Source organism: Triplophysa dalaica, chromosome 14, assembly GCF_015846415.1.
Source record: "Triplophysa dalaica isolate WHDGS20190420 chromosome 14, ASM1584641v1, whole genome shotgun sequence".
NCBI classification, from domain to species: domain Eukaryota; kingdom Metazoa; phylum Chordata; class Actinopteri; order Cypriniformes; family Nemacheilidae; genus Triplophysa; species Triplophysa dalaica.
In genome coordinates, this window is record NC_079555.1 from 7044782 (window position 1) to 7063012 (window position 18231).

Sequence of the window (18231 nt, forward strand, 5' to 3'; positions counted from 1 at the left end):
TTAGAATTTGTATTGTTTTTTTCTAGCAGGGAGCGTACAATTGCGTAAAATACGACGGTGTCGTATGTGGAATGCATATGAAGCCAGTGTTATTTATCCATAGATTTCTTTCTCTAATGCCACTTTAACGAACGCATTCAGAAGAGACTAGCTAACTGTGATGACAGAATAAAAGATGTGAACTCGGGCGGAGTTGTCAGAGCTGCAAAAACTAGACAACTGTTGGTTCAATGAGCGCGCTCCCCGTATACGCGCGCTTTTACGCAGCGGAGCGTCTTTTGCTTTCACTGGGCTAAGGGCTTTACCTTCTCGCAGAAAACACATCGGCATCGTTTTCTTTTGGCTAGATAATGAAGTCAACCCGAGTCATTTTGTAACGCAGAGTTGTTGGCACCAAAAGACGACGACAGAAAAGGCGCTCGGGAAAAGTAGTCTGCGCGGTCTGAGAAGGGTTTGAGGGGTGAGTTTCAAATTGACTACTGGAAGTAATGATTTCCATTCATAAACTAAGCAGTTGTGTTACATTTTAACATCAAAAGGAAGGCATCCTTTCCGGTTGGCACTTATTAAAAACAATACATTGACAAACCAAAAAAGCGATTGCTAACAAAAACATTTGCGCATGTAAATAATTAATTTAACTGTTGTGCTGAAGTCAAACAATAACTGTTATTTCTGTTTGCCTTGACTTCTGTTTTTGTAGTTGGACAATATTTGACAATATTGTACTAATTGTTTATGTATTTCAGTTTTTGGTAATTAACTGTTGTCCAAGTTTCCGGTTTGGTTGTCGTAACGTTCATTCATTTAGTTCATGGTTAGCCATTATAAACTCTCATTGCATTGCATTGCTCAAGATATAATTCACCAAACAGGATGTCGCACCTTTAATCCTTTACTGAAGCTGCGGTTTGACGGCTGAGCAGAAAGTATGATGCTTAAACAGCCTGCTTAATGTTTGGCGTTAGGTCTTGGGATGGAAGTACAAACTATTTTGGCATTAGGTGGAATTATATATGACTCCTGCAAATCTAATGTAAATATTTATTAAAAAAAGCATTTTGTTTGTTGAACAAGCACATGCTAAACTTACAAGAATGCTACAAAACGTGTGAAAATGTGTGTTTGCTTTTCATCAAATGGACAACTTTCATTTGTCTTATTACTGCTATAATTTGTGTATTGAGTTGTAGCATACAACGGCTCTTATTAGTATCTTTTTAATTTAAATACATTTTAGATAAACTGTTTAGATACTTCCCAGGTAATGGATAATAACATATTTTTAGAGTCCTTTAACTGGGGAGTGTACTGTTGTCAGGGAATCAGGGTACATAGACTCCAGTGGATGGGGGCAGGTACCCTAAAAAATCCCCCCCATATTTATCCTCCATATCCACTCCCATCATATTCGGTCTGAAAATGAGCGATGCCTAGTTGTTCCATCACAGCAAGGCACCAAATCGCTTGCAAGACCTTTACTTATTCGGTTCCCCTTTGATGGAATGAACTACCAGTCTCCATCTATAGCATCCTTCACAAGTTTCAAAAAACAGCTTAAAATTTACCTGTTACGCAATTATTTGACTAACCAATAACTCTGTATGTCTGTCTGTCTGTCAAAGAAAGTCTGTCTGTCAAAGAAAGTCTGTCTGTCAAAAAAAAGCTTTTGGTTCATTCTCTCCTTTGCTTACTCCAGCTTTAATCCTCCTAGTAGAATGGCCTTGTAAATTAACGGTACTGTTTTACGTTTTGACAAAATGTTTAAATGCTCTTCTACTTGTAAGTCACTTTGGATAAAAGCGTCTGCCAAATTAATACATGTAAATGTATTTATAATATATATAATGATGGAAAATGAGGATTAGGAACGTGCATATAATTTAATTACAACTTAGAACCCCAAACACCTTGCAGATAAGTGATGAAGTGCAGATAAAAGCTGATTATCATACAAGATAAGCCATGTTTACGGTATCATTTTAAAACATATGGCCATTTTGACCTCAGATGTTCCCATGTCCAGATGAGATACAGAACAACAGGGTTAGTCAATGGCTTACTCATTTGTGCAATATTTTATGTTGTTAACTGCACAGACTACACTTTCACCTGGTCTTCGGCTGCAAGATTTCTTAAGTGACCATGAGTATTCAGGAAGTTCACACTGCTGTGACTGTCTGTTCCGTTTTCCATGACATCACCCACATGTGGAACTTACCATTTTTCTGTGAATGGTTACCTACTGAACCGTGCTACACAGTATATAATGGTTATTTGATTGCCAAGTTCATTGAGAATCTGAACAACCCTTGAGGTTAGACACTTGAATGTAAGATGCCGTTTTGGGATGGAAACCCAGGTAAGTTATTCTTAAATATCCTGAATGATCAAAAATGTTTGTTTTTAGTTTTGGACAAAAAGGTAGTTAAAAAAGCTTAGTTCATCCAAAAATTAAAATTCTTTTGTTGTTTCAAATCCTTTTTGGCCGCATGTGAAGAATTTTTTTAGCAGATTGTGGTGCTACTTTTTGTTTTATACAATGAATGCGAAAAGGGACTGAGGATTTAGTTAGTAATATTCTCTCTAAAACAGTTACGGGAAAAGAATACGAAGAGATTTACGAAGAGAGTTACTCTCTCACTTTTGGTTATATTCTTGCATGCTGTGACCAACTGGTTGACAAGTTGTTCTCCAGACCAACTCAACCAAGCTGTTCTATAACCATTAAGTCGAACAGTACCATCATGTACTGTTTCCAAATGAGTACCACTGGTTGGCAAAAATTAACCGAATCGACTAATCTTAGTTCCTGTTGTTAACATGATAAGTTGTAATGACATTTTAAGGTAATGGGATTCTGTGTGACATGTCTTTTTTCACTTGCACGCTTTGTCAAATGTGGTCACTGCCTAATTGTGGTTTGTGACATTAACACAGAAACAGACAGTGGTACATCAGTATCTAAGCAACACGAGCCCTCACTGTATTCCTCATGTCCTGGTGTGACGCTCATGTTCTGTATGTGAGTCCGTTTTCAAGTCTGCTAGCGTGGGGAAATCATATGTGTGTTTTCATCTTTGGTTTTTATTAGAGAAGTTGTTTGTCAGTTGGCCGTGAACCCATGAACCAAGTCTCAAAGAGATGTGGTCAAATGATTTCTGTGAAAAAAGGTCAAACAGTGCTGTGCGGTTTGTTTCTACTGGATGGATCCAGTTCACTGTCCTACATTTTATTTTTATGTTGGAAACGATTAAAACTGATGATAATAGGCTTTCTATTTTTGAAGTTTCAAATTGCCGGGCAACTTGGGGGAAGTGCTAAGATAAAAAGTTTATAAATGCACTCATTGAAAAAAACATTATTCAATTCATGGTTACATTAAAGGAACAGTTCATCCAAAAATGAACGTTCTGTCTGACCCTCACGTTTTTCCAAATCTGTATAAATGTCTTTGTTTTGATAAACAAAGATATTTAGAAATATATTATTTAGAATAAAGCGTGTAACCAAACAGTTCTTGGTCGCCATTGACTACCATTGCTTTATATATTTCTTTGTTCTGTTGAACACAAAAGAGGATATTTGAAGAATGTAGGAAAGCAAACTGTTCTTGAGCACTTTTGACTACCGTTGTAATTTTTTTCTGCTGTGGTAGGTGGCCAAGACCTGTTTGATTATAAGCATTCTTCCAAATATCTTTCTCTGTGTTCATCAGAACATCTAAATGTATACAGATTCAGAACAACTTGAGGGTAAATGATGACAGATTGTTTTATTATTATTATAATTTACTGTCCCTTAAAGTTAAATTGGGTGATCCCAGTGATAACACATGAATTTTATATGGCAGTGTACCAAAGCACCTATGAAGACAAGTCACTGTGTGATATGTAAGTCTCATTTGTAAGTCGTTTTAGATAAAAGAGAAGTTAAACCCACTTTTGTTGCCCCCAGGGTGTGGGAGAGGAGGAACTCCCATCTCGATGGCTTACACTTTGGGCTCGGGGCCCGACGTGGCTCCTGCCATCAGGCCCCAGCACTTCGTCACGAAGGTAGAGCTTTCTGTCTGCGGCTCCAACCTGCTAGACCGTGATGTGGCATCAAAATCTGATCCCTTCTGTGTTCTTTTCCAAGAGGTGGATGGCAACTGGGTGGAGGTAAGCAGCAGTTAAGTTTTTCCAACCTTCAGAGATTAGAGGAGTAACCGTGGGATCAGGAGGTGGTTGAGGATTTATAAAAACTGGTGACAGGTTAGTAGATAGATCAGAAATAGTCTTACTGTACATATATGAGGAGATATCTTTGAGCAAGATACACACAAGTAAAAATACGATTTTTTTAGGAATAATAATAAAAGAGGAAGCTTGAGCATTTGAGTGTGTGCAGTCTCTATGGGACTGCGCCTTGAGCAGTCCAATCATCATAGACCCATGCTGCTGGTCAGTAGGGCAAGCCTGCACATGAAATCTCTCTTTCACCGCACACTGTAACCATGGAAACAGCAAGGGAAACAAAGGAATGTGTTTATTGTAATGCAGGATCAAATGCATTTGAGAAAAGGATGTGTTCTACCGATGTGTAGACTGATTAAGGATTAATGTTTATATCAAAAACACTGAAAAGATAATAAGTGGAAAAATTTACACAAGAACCTATTTTTGAGACTTAATCTGTGGCACAGATCTATACTGTCCATCACACACTTACATTATAAGGGAGTATTTTATTGGTCAATGCTTATCTAGATAGCCAGTAGATGATATAATGCAGATATAATGTAGTAATATTCAGTTATGCAAATGTAATACAATATTATGCATGAATGGAATATTTTGTAAGTAAACATTTCACCCAGAATTTACTCGAAAATGTTCGAAAACAAACAAAATGTTTATTATAGGCTGTCAGTATTATAGTAGTTGGTGACACAAGATGGCTAACACTTCTGTTAATTAGCCAAGCTGGAACGCTTATGTTGGCATGACAATTGGACAGCCCTCCCCGAATTCACATGGCCTCTGTTTGTATGTGCCGTCAGATGGCTCGAACCGAGACCGCCATAAATAACCTGAATCCAGTGTTTGGCGTGAAATTTCAAGTGGACTATCACTTCGAAGAGGTCCAGAAGCTGAAGTTTGCCATGTTTGACGAGGACAAGTGCAGCTCGCAGCTTTACGAACACGACTTTCTGGGCGAGTTTACCTGCACGCTGGGTGTGGTACGGCATCCTTTTCTTTGTTTCCTCTGCTGCCAGATCATTTTTCAGATTATCATTAGACTCGTGGCGTCTTCGTTATGACATATATCTGTCTATAAAGATCTGTTAAATGGGCCATCTGTTCTGTTTTAGATTGTGTCAAATAAGAAGCTACACCGACCACTGATTTTAGCGAATAGCAAGCCGGCAGGAAAGGGCACCATCACAGTAAGACACCAAATACACACCAAAACAGATCAATAATATATACATATATATATATATATATATATATATAGGTACTGTATATACATACGTGTGTGTTTAATGTGATTATATGTTTATGTGCAGTATGTGTATATACTGTACGTTGATGGAGTTTTTTTAAGAGCATCATGATATGCTGTGTTTGTTGTAGATAACAGCCCTGGAGTTATCAGACAACAGAATAATCACCCTGACCATGTGTGGGAAGAAGCTTGATAAAAAGGTGAGGGAAGAGCTTGCATTAACCAATTCAAGCACTTTCAAAAGCTTTCAACCGAAGGTACAGTATATCATATTAATGTTAATTGTGCTTTGTATTTCAGGACTTTTTCGGAAAATCAGACCCCTATTTAGAATTCCACAAACAGGGGGATGATGGGAAATGGATGATGGTTCACCGAACAGAGGTAAAACTCTGAGTTTACATTTAAATGTATTCATTTAGGAGACACTTTAATCCAAAGTGACTTACAACTGAGCGACCAGGTTAACACTGCGCACCTTCCTACTGTGATTTATTCTTCGCAGGTCATTAAAAACACTTTGGATCCTGTGTGGAAGCCATTCACAGTTCCTCTCATCTCACTATGTAATGGAGATGTGGACAGAAACATTAAGGTATGTTCCAAGATGTACAGCATGTTTGTTAAAACACATCCCGATGAGACAGAATTAGCGCTTGACGCCTTTTGCCTCGTTTTAAAGATAATGTGTTATGCCGCAGGTGCTGTGCTATGATTACGACAATGACGGAAGCCATGACTTCATCGGCGAGTTTCAGACCACCATCACCAAGATGAGTGAAGCACAGAACTCAGTGGAGGTGATCTTGCTTTAAATTACATTTGTCTAGTGAATGTTTTTATGCAAAGCAACTTATAGTAGATGAAAGGTTTTTGTAATGTACATTTTGTCATTATGTTGAACCCACAACCTTTGCATTGTTTGTACCTGCTGGAGCACTAGAGCAGGAACGTTAACACAGTAAAAAAATTGTATTGTCTTAAAGCGAGAAGTAATGCTTGGCTCACGGTAATGACTGTCACTGTTTTGCCAGAATACTATGTGAGTACTAGCTATGCCTCATTATCTGGCATAATGAAGCTGGGAATTAGTGAGTGAAAGAACGAAAGACAGAGGGAGATGGAGAGAGAGGAGGTGGGAGAGAGTAACTGGCTCTTTTGAGATGCAAATCACTTGTTGTACCGCTGCCTTGTTTGTCAGAACAGGCATTGTGTCGCCAGTCACAGTTAAACATTAAAGCATTAAATATATACATATAGCATTAAAATCTCCAGGAGCATGTGCTCGGTTTTGTGCACTAATAAATACAATTTTGCAGCGTTCGTGTATTTACACTCTGCTGCAGAGCATTAGCTAGAAGATATGATGTATTTTGTAGCGTGTTGTAAATGAATTGAGCTCCCGCAATGATTGTCCCCCCTCTGGCTTCAAGCTATGTTCACATCTCGCATTTAAAAACTCATCTAGAACAACCCTCCTGCCATCTTTTCAGAAGAGATATTGTGTCAGTATACTTCGGTATTGTTGAAATGAACAATTACTGTACAAAATCCGAATTAAAATTATTAATATAAAATGTACAAACATGTAATAACAAGGTTTTAGGGGAGATTAACACTTATGGTTTCGGCTAATGTCAATGATGCAGTCACTCATTTTTTTAAAGGGATAGTTCACCCCAAAATAAACATTCTGTCCTCTTTAACTCCCCCCTCATGTGATTTCAAATCTGTATGGCTTTCTTTTTGGTTTTGTCTCCATAAAATAAAAATAAAAAAGTGAAGGAGGACCAATGTTTTTTGCTTACCAACGTTCTTCAAAATATCTTCTTTTGGGTTTTGCAGAAGAAAGAAAGTCATACAGGTTTAAAATGACTAGAGCGTGAGTAGATTCTGACAGAATTTTCATTTCGGGGTGAACTGTCCCTTTATGTGTTCCCAGTGTGTGTGGTCTGTAACGCAGAACTCTCTGTTTACAGGTCGAGTTTGAATGCATCAATCCCAAAAAACAGAAGAAGAAAAACTACAAAAACTCCGGGGTCATAGTTCTAAAGTCTTGCAAGGTAAATAAAAAAAGAATCCATTATTCAGAGGCAACAAAAAACTATATAAAAACCTTCTGCGTGCCACTGAAAGCACATTATGTAGCTCTCATGTGTCAGTTGATTATGTATTTTTTTAATTACATAAAGGTTTTTAATTGTGACTTTGCTGTAAGAAAAGAGAAGATTAATAGTGCTAAATCCCTATTAAATGAAATGTATTCAAATCATCACAAAACACCTGTCACAGTCACCGTAGCTTAAATTGCCTCAGCCGATGGATTCAGTCACTACCAGAACACGAACCAAGTATTAAGTCTCACATTATATGCACACACACACACACACAGTACAATGAGCAACCTTTTTTTAAGAAAGTCTTTAAAGGTGATTGTGCTTTTTATTGATTTGTTGCTATCTCGATTCTTTGTTAGATCACAAGGGATTACTCCTTTCTGGACTATATTCTGGGTGGCTGTCAACTCATGTTCACTGTGAGTATAATAACGTCAACGCTCCGTGTGGGGGTCATGCATGCAAAATATGAAAATATCTTTTGAATGCAGATGATTGTGAAAATATTCTGTCATTCACACTATTTCACCTGACAACCACAATGGCAATGACAGTTCCAGTTAGAATGTGTCATATGTGTACGGCAGGTCTGTTTGACAAAAAACGTCAGACATTTTCAATACTCAGCGTCGATATCAAATTGAGTAAACTCAGTAAAATCTCTTTTAACATGCTATCCAGTTGAACCTGCTCTATAAATGGTTCATATATATGACCCAATTGCCTTCACAAGTGTGATTGGTAAGAAACGATAAAGTGAGTGAAATTCACAGGTTGCTATAGTTACAGTGTGCTGCAGTGTTAAGGTCCATGTCTCTCATTTGAAGCTAAAGACAGAGAGACACAAAGGATGTGAAAGAGAGAGAGATCAAGCTAGCGAGAGAAGTGAACAAAGGAAAAGCTTTGAGAAAAGTGAATTCTGTGTATCTCATGATGCACATTTTCATTTGCTGACCTGCAGACGATGATATTCCCTCATGTCAAAATATCACCTGTATTGATGTTGCTATATAGATTTGGTAAAAAGAGCCCTAAATGAAAAGCTGTTTGTGATGGTATATAAAAAAAATCTGGCACTCATGGCAGTTTTATGGAGTCATCAGAGGCATTGTGAGTAAGAGGACATAGACCATTTGTAACCCGGACAACAAAACAAGTATTATGGGTAAATTTTTCGAAATTGAGATTGTTAAATCATCTGAAAGCTGAATAAATAAACTGTCTATTGATGTATGAGTTGTTAGAATAGGACAAATTGAAACAGTTGTTAATCAGGGACACTGTGGCAGGCCATCCACTCACAAATATAAAGTTTTTATATATTTAAGGTAGGAAATTTACAAAATATCCCCTGGAACATGATCTTTACTTAATATCCTAATGATTTTTGTCATGAAACAAAAATCGATTTCTTTCACCCTCTCAAAGAAATGGAGAGGATTTGTAACAGGCACACTGGGAGAATAGAGTAGACATCACTATGGGTTATTCTCGTATGCTGAACTTCACAGCCTGGTCAGCCGGAGGCCATGACGGGAAATGTGAGGCTGTCAACAATAAAAGGGCGCCTCATTCTGTCACTTCCTATTTCCTCATCCTCACTTTTCCTCAACACTGGTCTTCCTTATGCCTCCTCAGTCTGTTTTTGGCCCAGTTGAGGTGTCGGTACAGCGCGTATAGGAGTTCTATATGAATTGTGATACAGGAAGCTTAGAAACAGAGACAGGCATGTTGTGTAGGAGCAGGTCTTAAGGACCGCCTCTTGAGTAGATTTGATGGTTGAACCCTGGGGAGATGTCAACATTGCCTTTGGGTTCCGTTTGAGCTTCGAAATGCGAATGTGAATGAAAGATACTATCGTATTAAAGCTTTTTGTGTTTTTAATACACTGGGCCAATTGGAAGTTTTGTGGTGAATTGTTTCCTTACTGATGTTTGTTTCTACAGGTTGGCATTGATTTCACGGCATCCAATGGAAACCCGCGGGAACCGTCCTCTTTGCATTATATCAACCCGATGGGCAGCAATGAATATCTGTCCGCCATATGGGCTGTAGGCCAGATCATCCAAGACTACGACACGTAAGTATCAGTGTTATTAATAAAACACAAAAGAAGAGTGCTGAAATCACACCTTCTTGTTCACACTTTATATCCACACTTTATGTCCACAGGGACAAAATGTTTCCTGCTCTTGGTTTTGGGGCTCAACTCCAACCTGACTGGAAGGTGAGAAAAAGTGTAACGGTGTGTGCATCAGCGTGGACGTGTCCACGTATCATAAAAATGTGTGTATTCATTTAGAAGCTGGTTTTCCTTTTACTCAATCGATCTATTAAAATTGAGTGTGAAATCCTGCTCAAGACTTTGTACGTGTGAAATGCAAACCAGAATTTTAAGCGTAATGCATAGAAAAGAGAGATAAAGAAGATGAATTTTACTCGCATATCAAATGATTATGCAACTGTCATCCCATCTGTGTTGCCATGACGCTGGAGTGAACAAGGCGAGGGACTAAAAAAGGCAGAAGGATGGATAGATAGATGGTATTGTGTGCTGTGACTGCGGTGGACATGAATTGCGATGAGGCCAAAGATCCTTGTGAAAAAAATCCTTAAGATTGATCGTAGTTGTCGTGAAATGTATTTCAGTGAATCGGTTATTGAATTGGTAGTTTAGGACCTGGACATGATCTCTAAAGTCATGCCACTTTTAACATTGCCATTGAAAATAGAAAGCAAAAAAAGACAAAAATATATGGTTGATACTTTCCTGTTTGAGTGGTTGAATGGTGGACGACTAGGTGAGAGCATACTGGCCCGTTACTAGATACTAGCAATTTTCTTTTTCCTCTTATATCACAGGTGTCCCATGAATTTGCAATCAACTTTAATCCCACCAACCCGTTCTGTTCAGGTATATTCACACACATATTTTTAATTTGTCGTTTTTGACTGTAGCACCTATGCAGAAGACTCACATATGAAGATTTGTTTTAACTGTAGCTTTATTGAGAGTGTTTTGCGCGTTTGCAGGTGTGGAGGGAATCGTTCAGGCCTACTCCAACTGCCTGCCTCACATCCGCTTCTATGGACCCACCAACTTCGCCCCCATCATCAACCACGTGGCCCGCTTTGCCACCCAAGCCCTTCAACAAGACACTGCAGCTGTAAGTATTTCCAAAACAAATTACGAAGCAGCTGCATACTTTACCACAAATCTTCCCAGAATCATTTGGTTAATTATAATTCAGTTGATTTTCGTGCCTTGCTATGATGTAGGTTCACTTCCCAAAGAACGCTGATCAAGTTGCTTAGCATAAAAAAGCAGTTCCCGTTAACTGCGTGCCAAGGTAAATCTCTCAGCTGAGAAGACTGCATGCTCCAAACTCTTTCTGTTCGGCATGTTTAGTTTAACATCTATACTTACTTAAAAACTATTAGCTTATTTGGATTTTATGGTCAGATAAATCGATGGATTACCTTCTGAATTTAATGTTTCCCACCTTTCGACTGTGATGCGTAAAACACTCGAACTCCATTGAAATAAAAGCATCTGTTAAATGCCTTCAGTGTTAATATAATTGACGGTTTCTTGCATGTTTTAAGTCAGCAGTGGCTCGTCTTTCTATTTAACAACTAGTGCCTTCCCATGAACAGAGAGCCTGTGTTTATGTGTGTGCGTCTGCTGTGTCAGAGCAATTCTGGACAAAGAGTCTCCATATAAAAGCCTCATTAGTTTTTTCGCATCCTATTACTCAGCTGCAAAAGCACTCTCAGTCTGTAAGACTAAATGACAAAAACCACATCGGCTCCACACCCACTTCACACAAATCCCTCCAGAACTCCCTTCCCTCTGCTCGGAGAGGAACAGTGCTCCACTGTTTTCTCTCTCTAACTGGAAAACCGTGTAAGATAGAACATTCCAGAAAGGTAAATCACGGATGGGTCTTACTTTTCCACAACAGGAGCACACATCTGTTCCCATAGTTTAACTCACTCTGTTAATCTCCGGGGAACATGTGTGTCGTTTGGTTTGAAAAGGGGAGGTATGATATTCAATCTATAACCTTGCGTGTAGTCATTCGGTATCCTTATAATCTATACACATCTTCCAAAACTACTGGACAGCTTTGTGCGAGTACATTTTGGGTGAACTGTTCCTTTAAGAGGTCAGTCATGTTGTTTTGCTGGGGTGTACACAGACGTGCGGTCGTCTAATAGATACCAGCACTGACCCTGGCGCAGCAGAGTCTAATTGCTCGGTAAGACACTGGGAAAATGTGCCTCTGGTTGTTAGTTCAAAGTCTGCCGAGGGCCTTTGAACGGCGCACTGCAGCGCTCACAATTTCTCCGGCTCAGCCCTGTGGAAAACAGCCATTAAAATCCCTTTTCAATTATAGCTATTTATAGAAGCTGATTCAGCGGACAAATGTTTCCTTTTTTGCAGTTGTTCAGGGTTTTAGTGACTAATGAGGCTGCGCCCTCAGGTTTGCTCTGTGTACGGGCCATCCAGATAGGCTAGCTTCAGAGGATAACGGGAACGGAGTATCGTTTGTTTGTTTTGAGGGAGCTGGGCTGTGCACAATGCAAGACGTCATACTGCTGGATAATTATTATTGTACACACGGTGCATAGAGTTGGGCTTACGTAGAGAATTCAGAGGGAGAGAAAAGCTTAAGAGGATGTGATCGCATTCTTGTTTACCTTTACATTTGTTATTTACATAAAATAACTAAAATAACTTAAATTAGGCAAACTGAAAGTGCACAAACTCACTAGGGATACTTTATCGAGGGCCGTCACAATATGAGATTTCCACTACATGGGAACAATGGGCAAAATAATGAACAATTTCAATATTATCTAAATATCTATTGAAATATATAAAATATGGCAACAGTTACATTCTTCTTTAGTTTTTTATTTTTCTCTTTTTTTGGCCAAAATGTGTTTTTTTTAACATTGTGCCTCTTGAATCCAAATGTTGCCAAAACGAGAGTCAACCAGATACGGGTTGTGAATTATTTACAATATTGTTCTATGTAGTATTATCATGATATCAAGACTACCGATTAATATTGCGGTTATTATAAATACCGGTATATTGTGAAACCCCTACTGCACCCAATATTACATTTATCACTTAAAGATTTTTTTTTATATAACATTGTGAAAATTGTATTCAGTATTAATACAGTAATTAGATTCTAATGAAAATGCTTTGTTGAGAATAGTTAATAATTGTAATAATAATAGGAAAAAGTCAGCAAAAAATTAAATGTTTAGACACATTACGCGAATGAGAAGTTTGTGGTAATCAGAACGGCATGAGAAATGTTCCTTATTTTCTTCAAAATGATTTCACAAAAGTTCTTCAAAAGGCTTTAATTTCTTTAAAGGTCCAGTGTGTAGTTTTTTGCAGGATCTATTTACAAAATTGCAATACAATATACATAACTATTTCTTCAGAGGTGTATAATGATCTTACACAATGAAGCGTTATATTTTATTACTTAAGAATTAGCTATTTATATCTACATACACTGCGGGCCTCCTTGCGTATAATTTGCCATGTTCTGTCAGCCGTCGTAGTGTTTCAAACGGGAGGGATGGAGTGAGCGGGTGGTTGCAATTTGCAACCTTGCCGCTAGATTTCACGGACTGGACCTTTAAGCAAATAATACGTATATTTTAAATATTCATGTTTTTTCATTTTTCATTTCTAATAATAATTCAATAATAAAAAAATTAATAGGGTTTAAAGTTTATGTGTTTTAGAAATGTGTACACACAGCGGATCTGATGTCACACCACTTTTTACAAAAAATCAAAATAGATGGACACTAAGCCATATATTTTATTCATAGTAGATACAGTCAGTCCCGATGCTCATTAAAAACATCGTGCCACATCACAACAATACTATAACCTGGCTGGGAGAATGCAGGAATTTTCATTGGTGGCCGCTCATGAGCTAAATGCAGTGTTTCGCTCGCACTTCATGACAAACACTTAGTCTGGTAGGAAAACTTAATAGTTAGTTATTATTTAACCTCCTTTAGAAGAGCCTAGAATGCTTTCTATCCTTAATTGCACCCTGTCACCTCTAAAAGATAAAAATGGGTGGTGAAGAGAGAATGGAGAGAACAACAGAGCCTTAATCCTGTAAGAAGAAGATTGTGCTGTGGTTATGTTCTGTTTTGGTGAAAGGTTTTAACAGTGGTTTGTGAAATCCTCAAGTGTTTCAATCCATAGTCATGATTTGTACTCGCTAATGGAAATATTTCTGACATATTTATGAGCAGGGAAAGATTTTCAGATGACTTACCAATGAACACCTGTATTATGAGTGTAAGGTTTTTGTTGTTTGAACACTTTTACTGCGACTGAATATTCAGGTTAACTTTATATGCGTCCCTGCACTAGTTAGCGAGACACTAATGAGCCTTTCACGACCACAAAAAAGCCTTCATCAAAAAGCCAAGAATTCATTGGTCTCAGCGGGGAGGGGGGTTGTTGGTATGGGTTGGGGTGTAAGAGGTCGATGTCATTCGCTGTTTATGGACCGGTAAGGCAGGAAGTCCGGCAGCTGCATAAGCAGATGCTGAATGTCCAGAAAGTGTCTTCGTAAAGGTTACATAATCCACCTGCATTTTTGTCAATTTTCTTTGAGCAATTTTTATTTTTTATTTAACAATTAGTATCAATGTCTCATATATATGTCTCAAAGTCCAAAACACGAATTATGGTTGACATGCTGTAGAAATACAGAGCTAAACAGTTTGTTTTCATTGCACAGATAATTTGCTTTTTCAGCATCTTTCGGGAAGGCCTCTGATTTTGAACTCTGCATCAGTTTATTTTGTATATAGGTTATTTTATGTGTGTTATTTCACACGGTTACTGGTTGGAAAGCCTGTTCGTTTTGTTAAGCCGTGTGTTTATTTAGGAAGGTTAAACCAGTGCTCGCAGGAAGAGTTGCCCACAGTGTCTCAGCGATACAGTATGGCGTTAAGGGCAGGGGGGACGGCCTCGTTCCTCATCTGATTCCATTCTCCATGACTGTACTTCTCATTTCGGTCGTAACGGACATAAAAAAAGAGGGAACAGCCTTGACTTTGTTTTCCACTGCTCGAAATTTCCGCCCGTCTTATTTTCAATGACCTATATTTAACAAATGAAAACAAAGGTATTTTGAGTGCTAGTTGCTTGTATAAATATCAAAACAATGTCAGGTTCCTATTTGGTTGCTAAGGTGAGAGTTTTTTTTATTTCTATGGTGTTGCTATAGGGGGTTCCTCATTTATGTTCACAGCACGGTGCAAAACAAGTTTTCCACTTACGGTTTAAAGGATCCACACTTTAAGGATTTTAAATTAATCCCTAACTGTAAGTACGAGCAATAGTAATTATGATGCTTGCTTAAGCAAACCCCGCTAATAAGCCACAGGCTGCATAAGCAATAAAGGGAGCAAGGGAATTTTTTTATCATGCAGTGCTGTTTAGAGACATTTAACTCAAACATTAGTCCACGAGAGCAAGATAAACACGTTTCACGAAAAATGAGTTTTACATCACCTGCTTATTTAAGGGATTTAGGCTGGAAAACCAACTGGCTGACCAGCAAAACTGCTTGAAGCTTTATGATGTTTTTTGTTTTGCAGAGGTAGCAAATCATTTTAGGTGAAATTGTAATTACACTTTGAAACGAAGTTAAATTATAACAGAAAAGAGAGGAACTGCATGCTAAGTGTTAAGGAGCCGTGGCGGTGAGCAGGAGGGGGTCGTGACAGCATAAATCCCCTCAGCACACTTTCTGTCTCGCTGTCTGTTTGTGTCATGTGGGGGGAGGTGGCCGTGTGTGTTGTAGCACAAATTTCATCACATTTTGTCATTAAATCTTAGTCAACCATCATAGTTGTGGCTAGATTAAACATCCCCTTAGTGGTTCTTGGTGAAGCACATCACTATTAATGTTGGTAGCATTTGAGGGTTTTTCAAAAACTCAAATTGTGACGCTTTGATATCAAATATTTTTCAGGAGATGTGTGCTGTAGGATTTCATAGCGATCGGCCTCACGGTTTTGCTCTGATAAGAATCCCACCGATTTAAATTGATTTGGGGATTACAGAAGCCTTAAAGGGATAGTTCACCCTAAAATGAAAATGACCCCTGAAGTTGTTTCATCATTTATTCACCCTCAAATAGTCCCAAATCTGTATACAAAAAGAAAAATAAGATGTTATAATAAGATGGAAGAATGTTAGCAATATTTCTTTTGTTGAATACAGAATTAGATTACGAACTCTTCTTCAATAAATAAAGAGATTCCGAATCCTGGCACTCTCATGGAAATGTGGTCATTTAAATAGCCTTTATTTTCAGGGCTTAACTATTAAAAACACAAACGCATATCGGCCGAAGCAGGCCTTCAGAAGGGCGTGTGACTGATATTTTGAATTAAATAGATATTTTGTTATTTTGAACAGTTCTGGGGCACATTTGACTACCATTTTAATTTTTCCTACAATGATAGTGGATGATCTCAGAGAACTGAAAATTGCTAACATTCTTCCAAATATCTTTCTCTGTTATCAGAACAAAGAAATTGGTGAGTAAACAATTTCAGAATTTTTCATTTTTGGGTGACCTGTCCTTTAACTAGCTACCGGTATGTCATGAATAGTCGTGGCTTCTTTGTATTTGGGCCACCTAGCGACCACCCAGCATCACACTAGCGATCACCTGGCACATCCTAGCTACTGCTCACCAACATGCTAACAACCCCACTGTCACATGTGTTCCTGCACAAGCTCTTATATGTCCCGTCTGTCTCTTCTGCAGCAATACTTCACACTACTAATTATTACTGATGGAGTGATCAGTGACATGGATGAGACACGTCACGCTATAGTCCAGGCTGCCAAGCTGCCAATGTCCATCATCATCATCGGGGTGGGTAATGCTGACTTTACGGCCATGGAGTTTCTGGATGGTGACAGCAGCGTGCTGCGATCTTACACGGGAGAGGAGGCGGTCAGAGACATTGTGCAGTTCGTCCCATTCAGAGACTTTCGCAATGTGAGTATGACTTTCTCTACACTTAAGAGTTAATGTAATCTTGGGTTGTCTTGTTTTTAACATTGTTTGGGCTTTACCAAGGTTTGAAAATTAATCCGGATCTAATCCGTAAACCATTACCTAAACGTGGCTTCCCAGATTTGTAAAAATTAAATAAGCAAGGTTAATGAGTATAACTTAGGCAGATCTTGAATATTTTTTAAACTATCCCTAAGAAATTCAAACAGGTTGAGTAAATGATGATTTTTTTGTGAAAGCCCCATCTCAGTTATTTAAGAATTGGTCACAAAGTCAGAGGCCTTGTTGCATGAACTACTTAGTCTAGTCTTACAAGTTTATCCATTTTTTTTCTTCAAGACTGGTCATAACTTCTTAAAGTTAGTTACATAGAAAGGTAGACTAGTGTCTAATTGAAATCTGAATAGTAAGACTAGTTGGTTCTAAAAAAATTCACAGTCTTCATTTGGCAGCTAAGTTAATGAAACTTGGCCCCAGGTGAAAAAGTGTTTGCTGCCCAACTTTAAACTTAAATTATGGAGATCAATTGACCCAAAGGCTTCAGCTTCCACACATGATCAATATTGCTGTTGCCACAGATAGTTTCTTGTTGTCCTAAACTGAATCTGATCGTGGATCACGGATGTAAACAGAATCAGCAGTAGGAATGCGAGTGGGCGCTCTGTGGGCCATGTGATTTCCTCAACAGCAGGAGGGAGCGGACAGCGTTCTTTAATTTGGGCTCCATTCAGAAGAAATTAAAATTCATTTAGCGTAGCTGAGAATAGGGAGGGACGCGGTGCCAACATTCGCCACCAAATACGTCTGCCAATCCTTCGTGTTCATGAGATGGAAGTGGATTTAACAAGTCCTCACTGCCAACGTGTACTCGAATGTGCAAATTTCAACGACGTTGATATGTTTTTGTTGTTCTCGCAGGCTCCGAAGGAAACTTTAGCCAAATCCGTATTGGCGGAGCTGCCTCAACAGGTCACACAGTATTTCAAACAGAGGAACCTGTCGCCTAGCAACACGAAGAAGGAATGAGTGCTCAAGGCCTGAAGTTCACAATGCATGTTGCCTAAACCTAACTGTTTACAAACCCCCCTTGACCAATTAATTGGACAAAGTGCATGTTTTTCTTGTAAATATATGTTTTTAGTAAATGTTTTTATTTATTGGTTTCTATATATATATATATATATATATATGACAACACATCAGTCAAGATGCAATGGCTATTTGTGTCCATCACAATATTAGTAACAGTATATGGCTGAATGTAACTTTATACTACCGTGTTCTATGTTTTAAAGAGTATCTTATGTTGTGATTTGTATTTAGTGATGGTACCATGGTCAAGGTGGTGTTGTTGGTTTTGTACAGTTTTATTGGTTGTTTGTTTTACTCAGGTCAATAAATTATATTTGTGAGAAGCACAACTCTGTGATACTTGCATTGGAAAACTGAACTTTAGATCACATTACTGTAAATTGTAAAAACGGTTTGTGTAATTATGGCAACTCGTTGTTTGCGAGTCAACAA

The 18231-nt window shown here is 38.3% G+C and overlaps 1 protein-coding gene across 3 annotated transcripts; it reads left to right on the plus strand.

Moving 5' to 3' along the window:
• Nucleotides 1–242: 242 nt before the first annotated feature.
• On the plus strand, nt 243–18128 carry cpne2 (copine II). 3 transcript variants are annotated; one of them, XM_056765751.1, is made up of 17 exons: nt 2321–2362; nt 3958–4055; nt 4138–4160; nt 5042–5221; nt 5354–5428; nt 5619–5690; nt 5791–5874; nt 5996–6085; nt 6192–6290; nt 7470–7553; nt 7967–8026; nt 9554–9687; nt 9780–9834; nt 10470–10521; nt 10641–10774; nt 16453–16689; nt 17626–18128. In XM_056765751.1, exons 4-17 carry the CDS (start codon nt 5042–5044, stop codon nt 17731–17733), a joined length of 1464 nt encoding a protein of 487 aa, XP_056621729.1. In that variant the 5' UTR covers nt 2321–2362; nt 3958–4055; nt 4138–4160; the 3' UTR covers nt 17734–18128. The 3 variants fall into 3 exon arrangements, with proteins under 3 accessions (XP_056621728.1, XP_056621727.1, XP_056621729.1); XM_056765750.1 differs by lacking the exon at nt 2321–2362 and adding an exon at nt 243–460 and having other exon boundaries at nt 3958–4160; XM_056765749.1 differs by having other exon boundaries at nt 2214–2362; nt 3958–4160.
• The last annotated feature ends 103 nt before the right edge of the window (nt 18129–18231 follow it).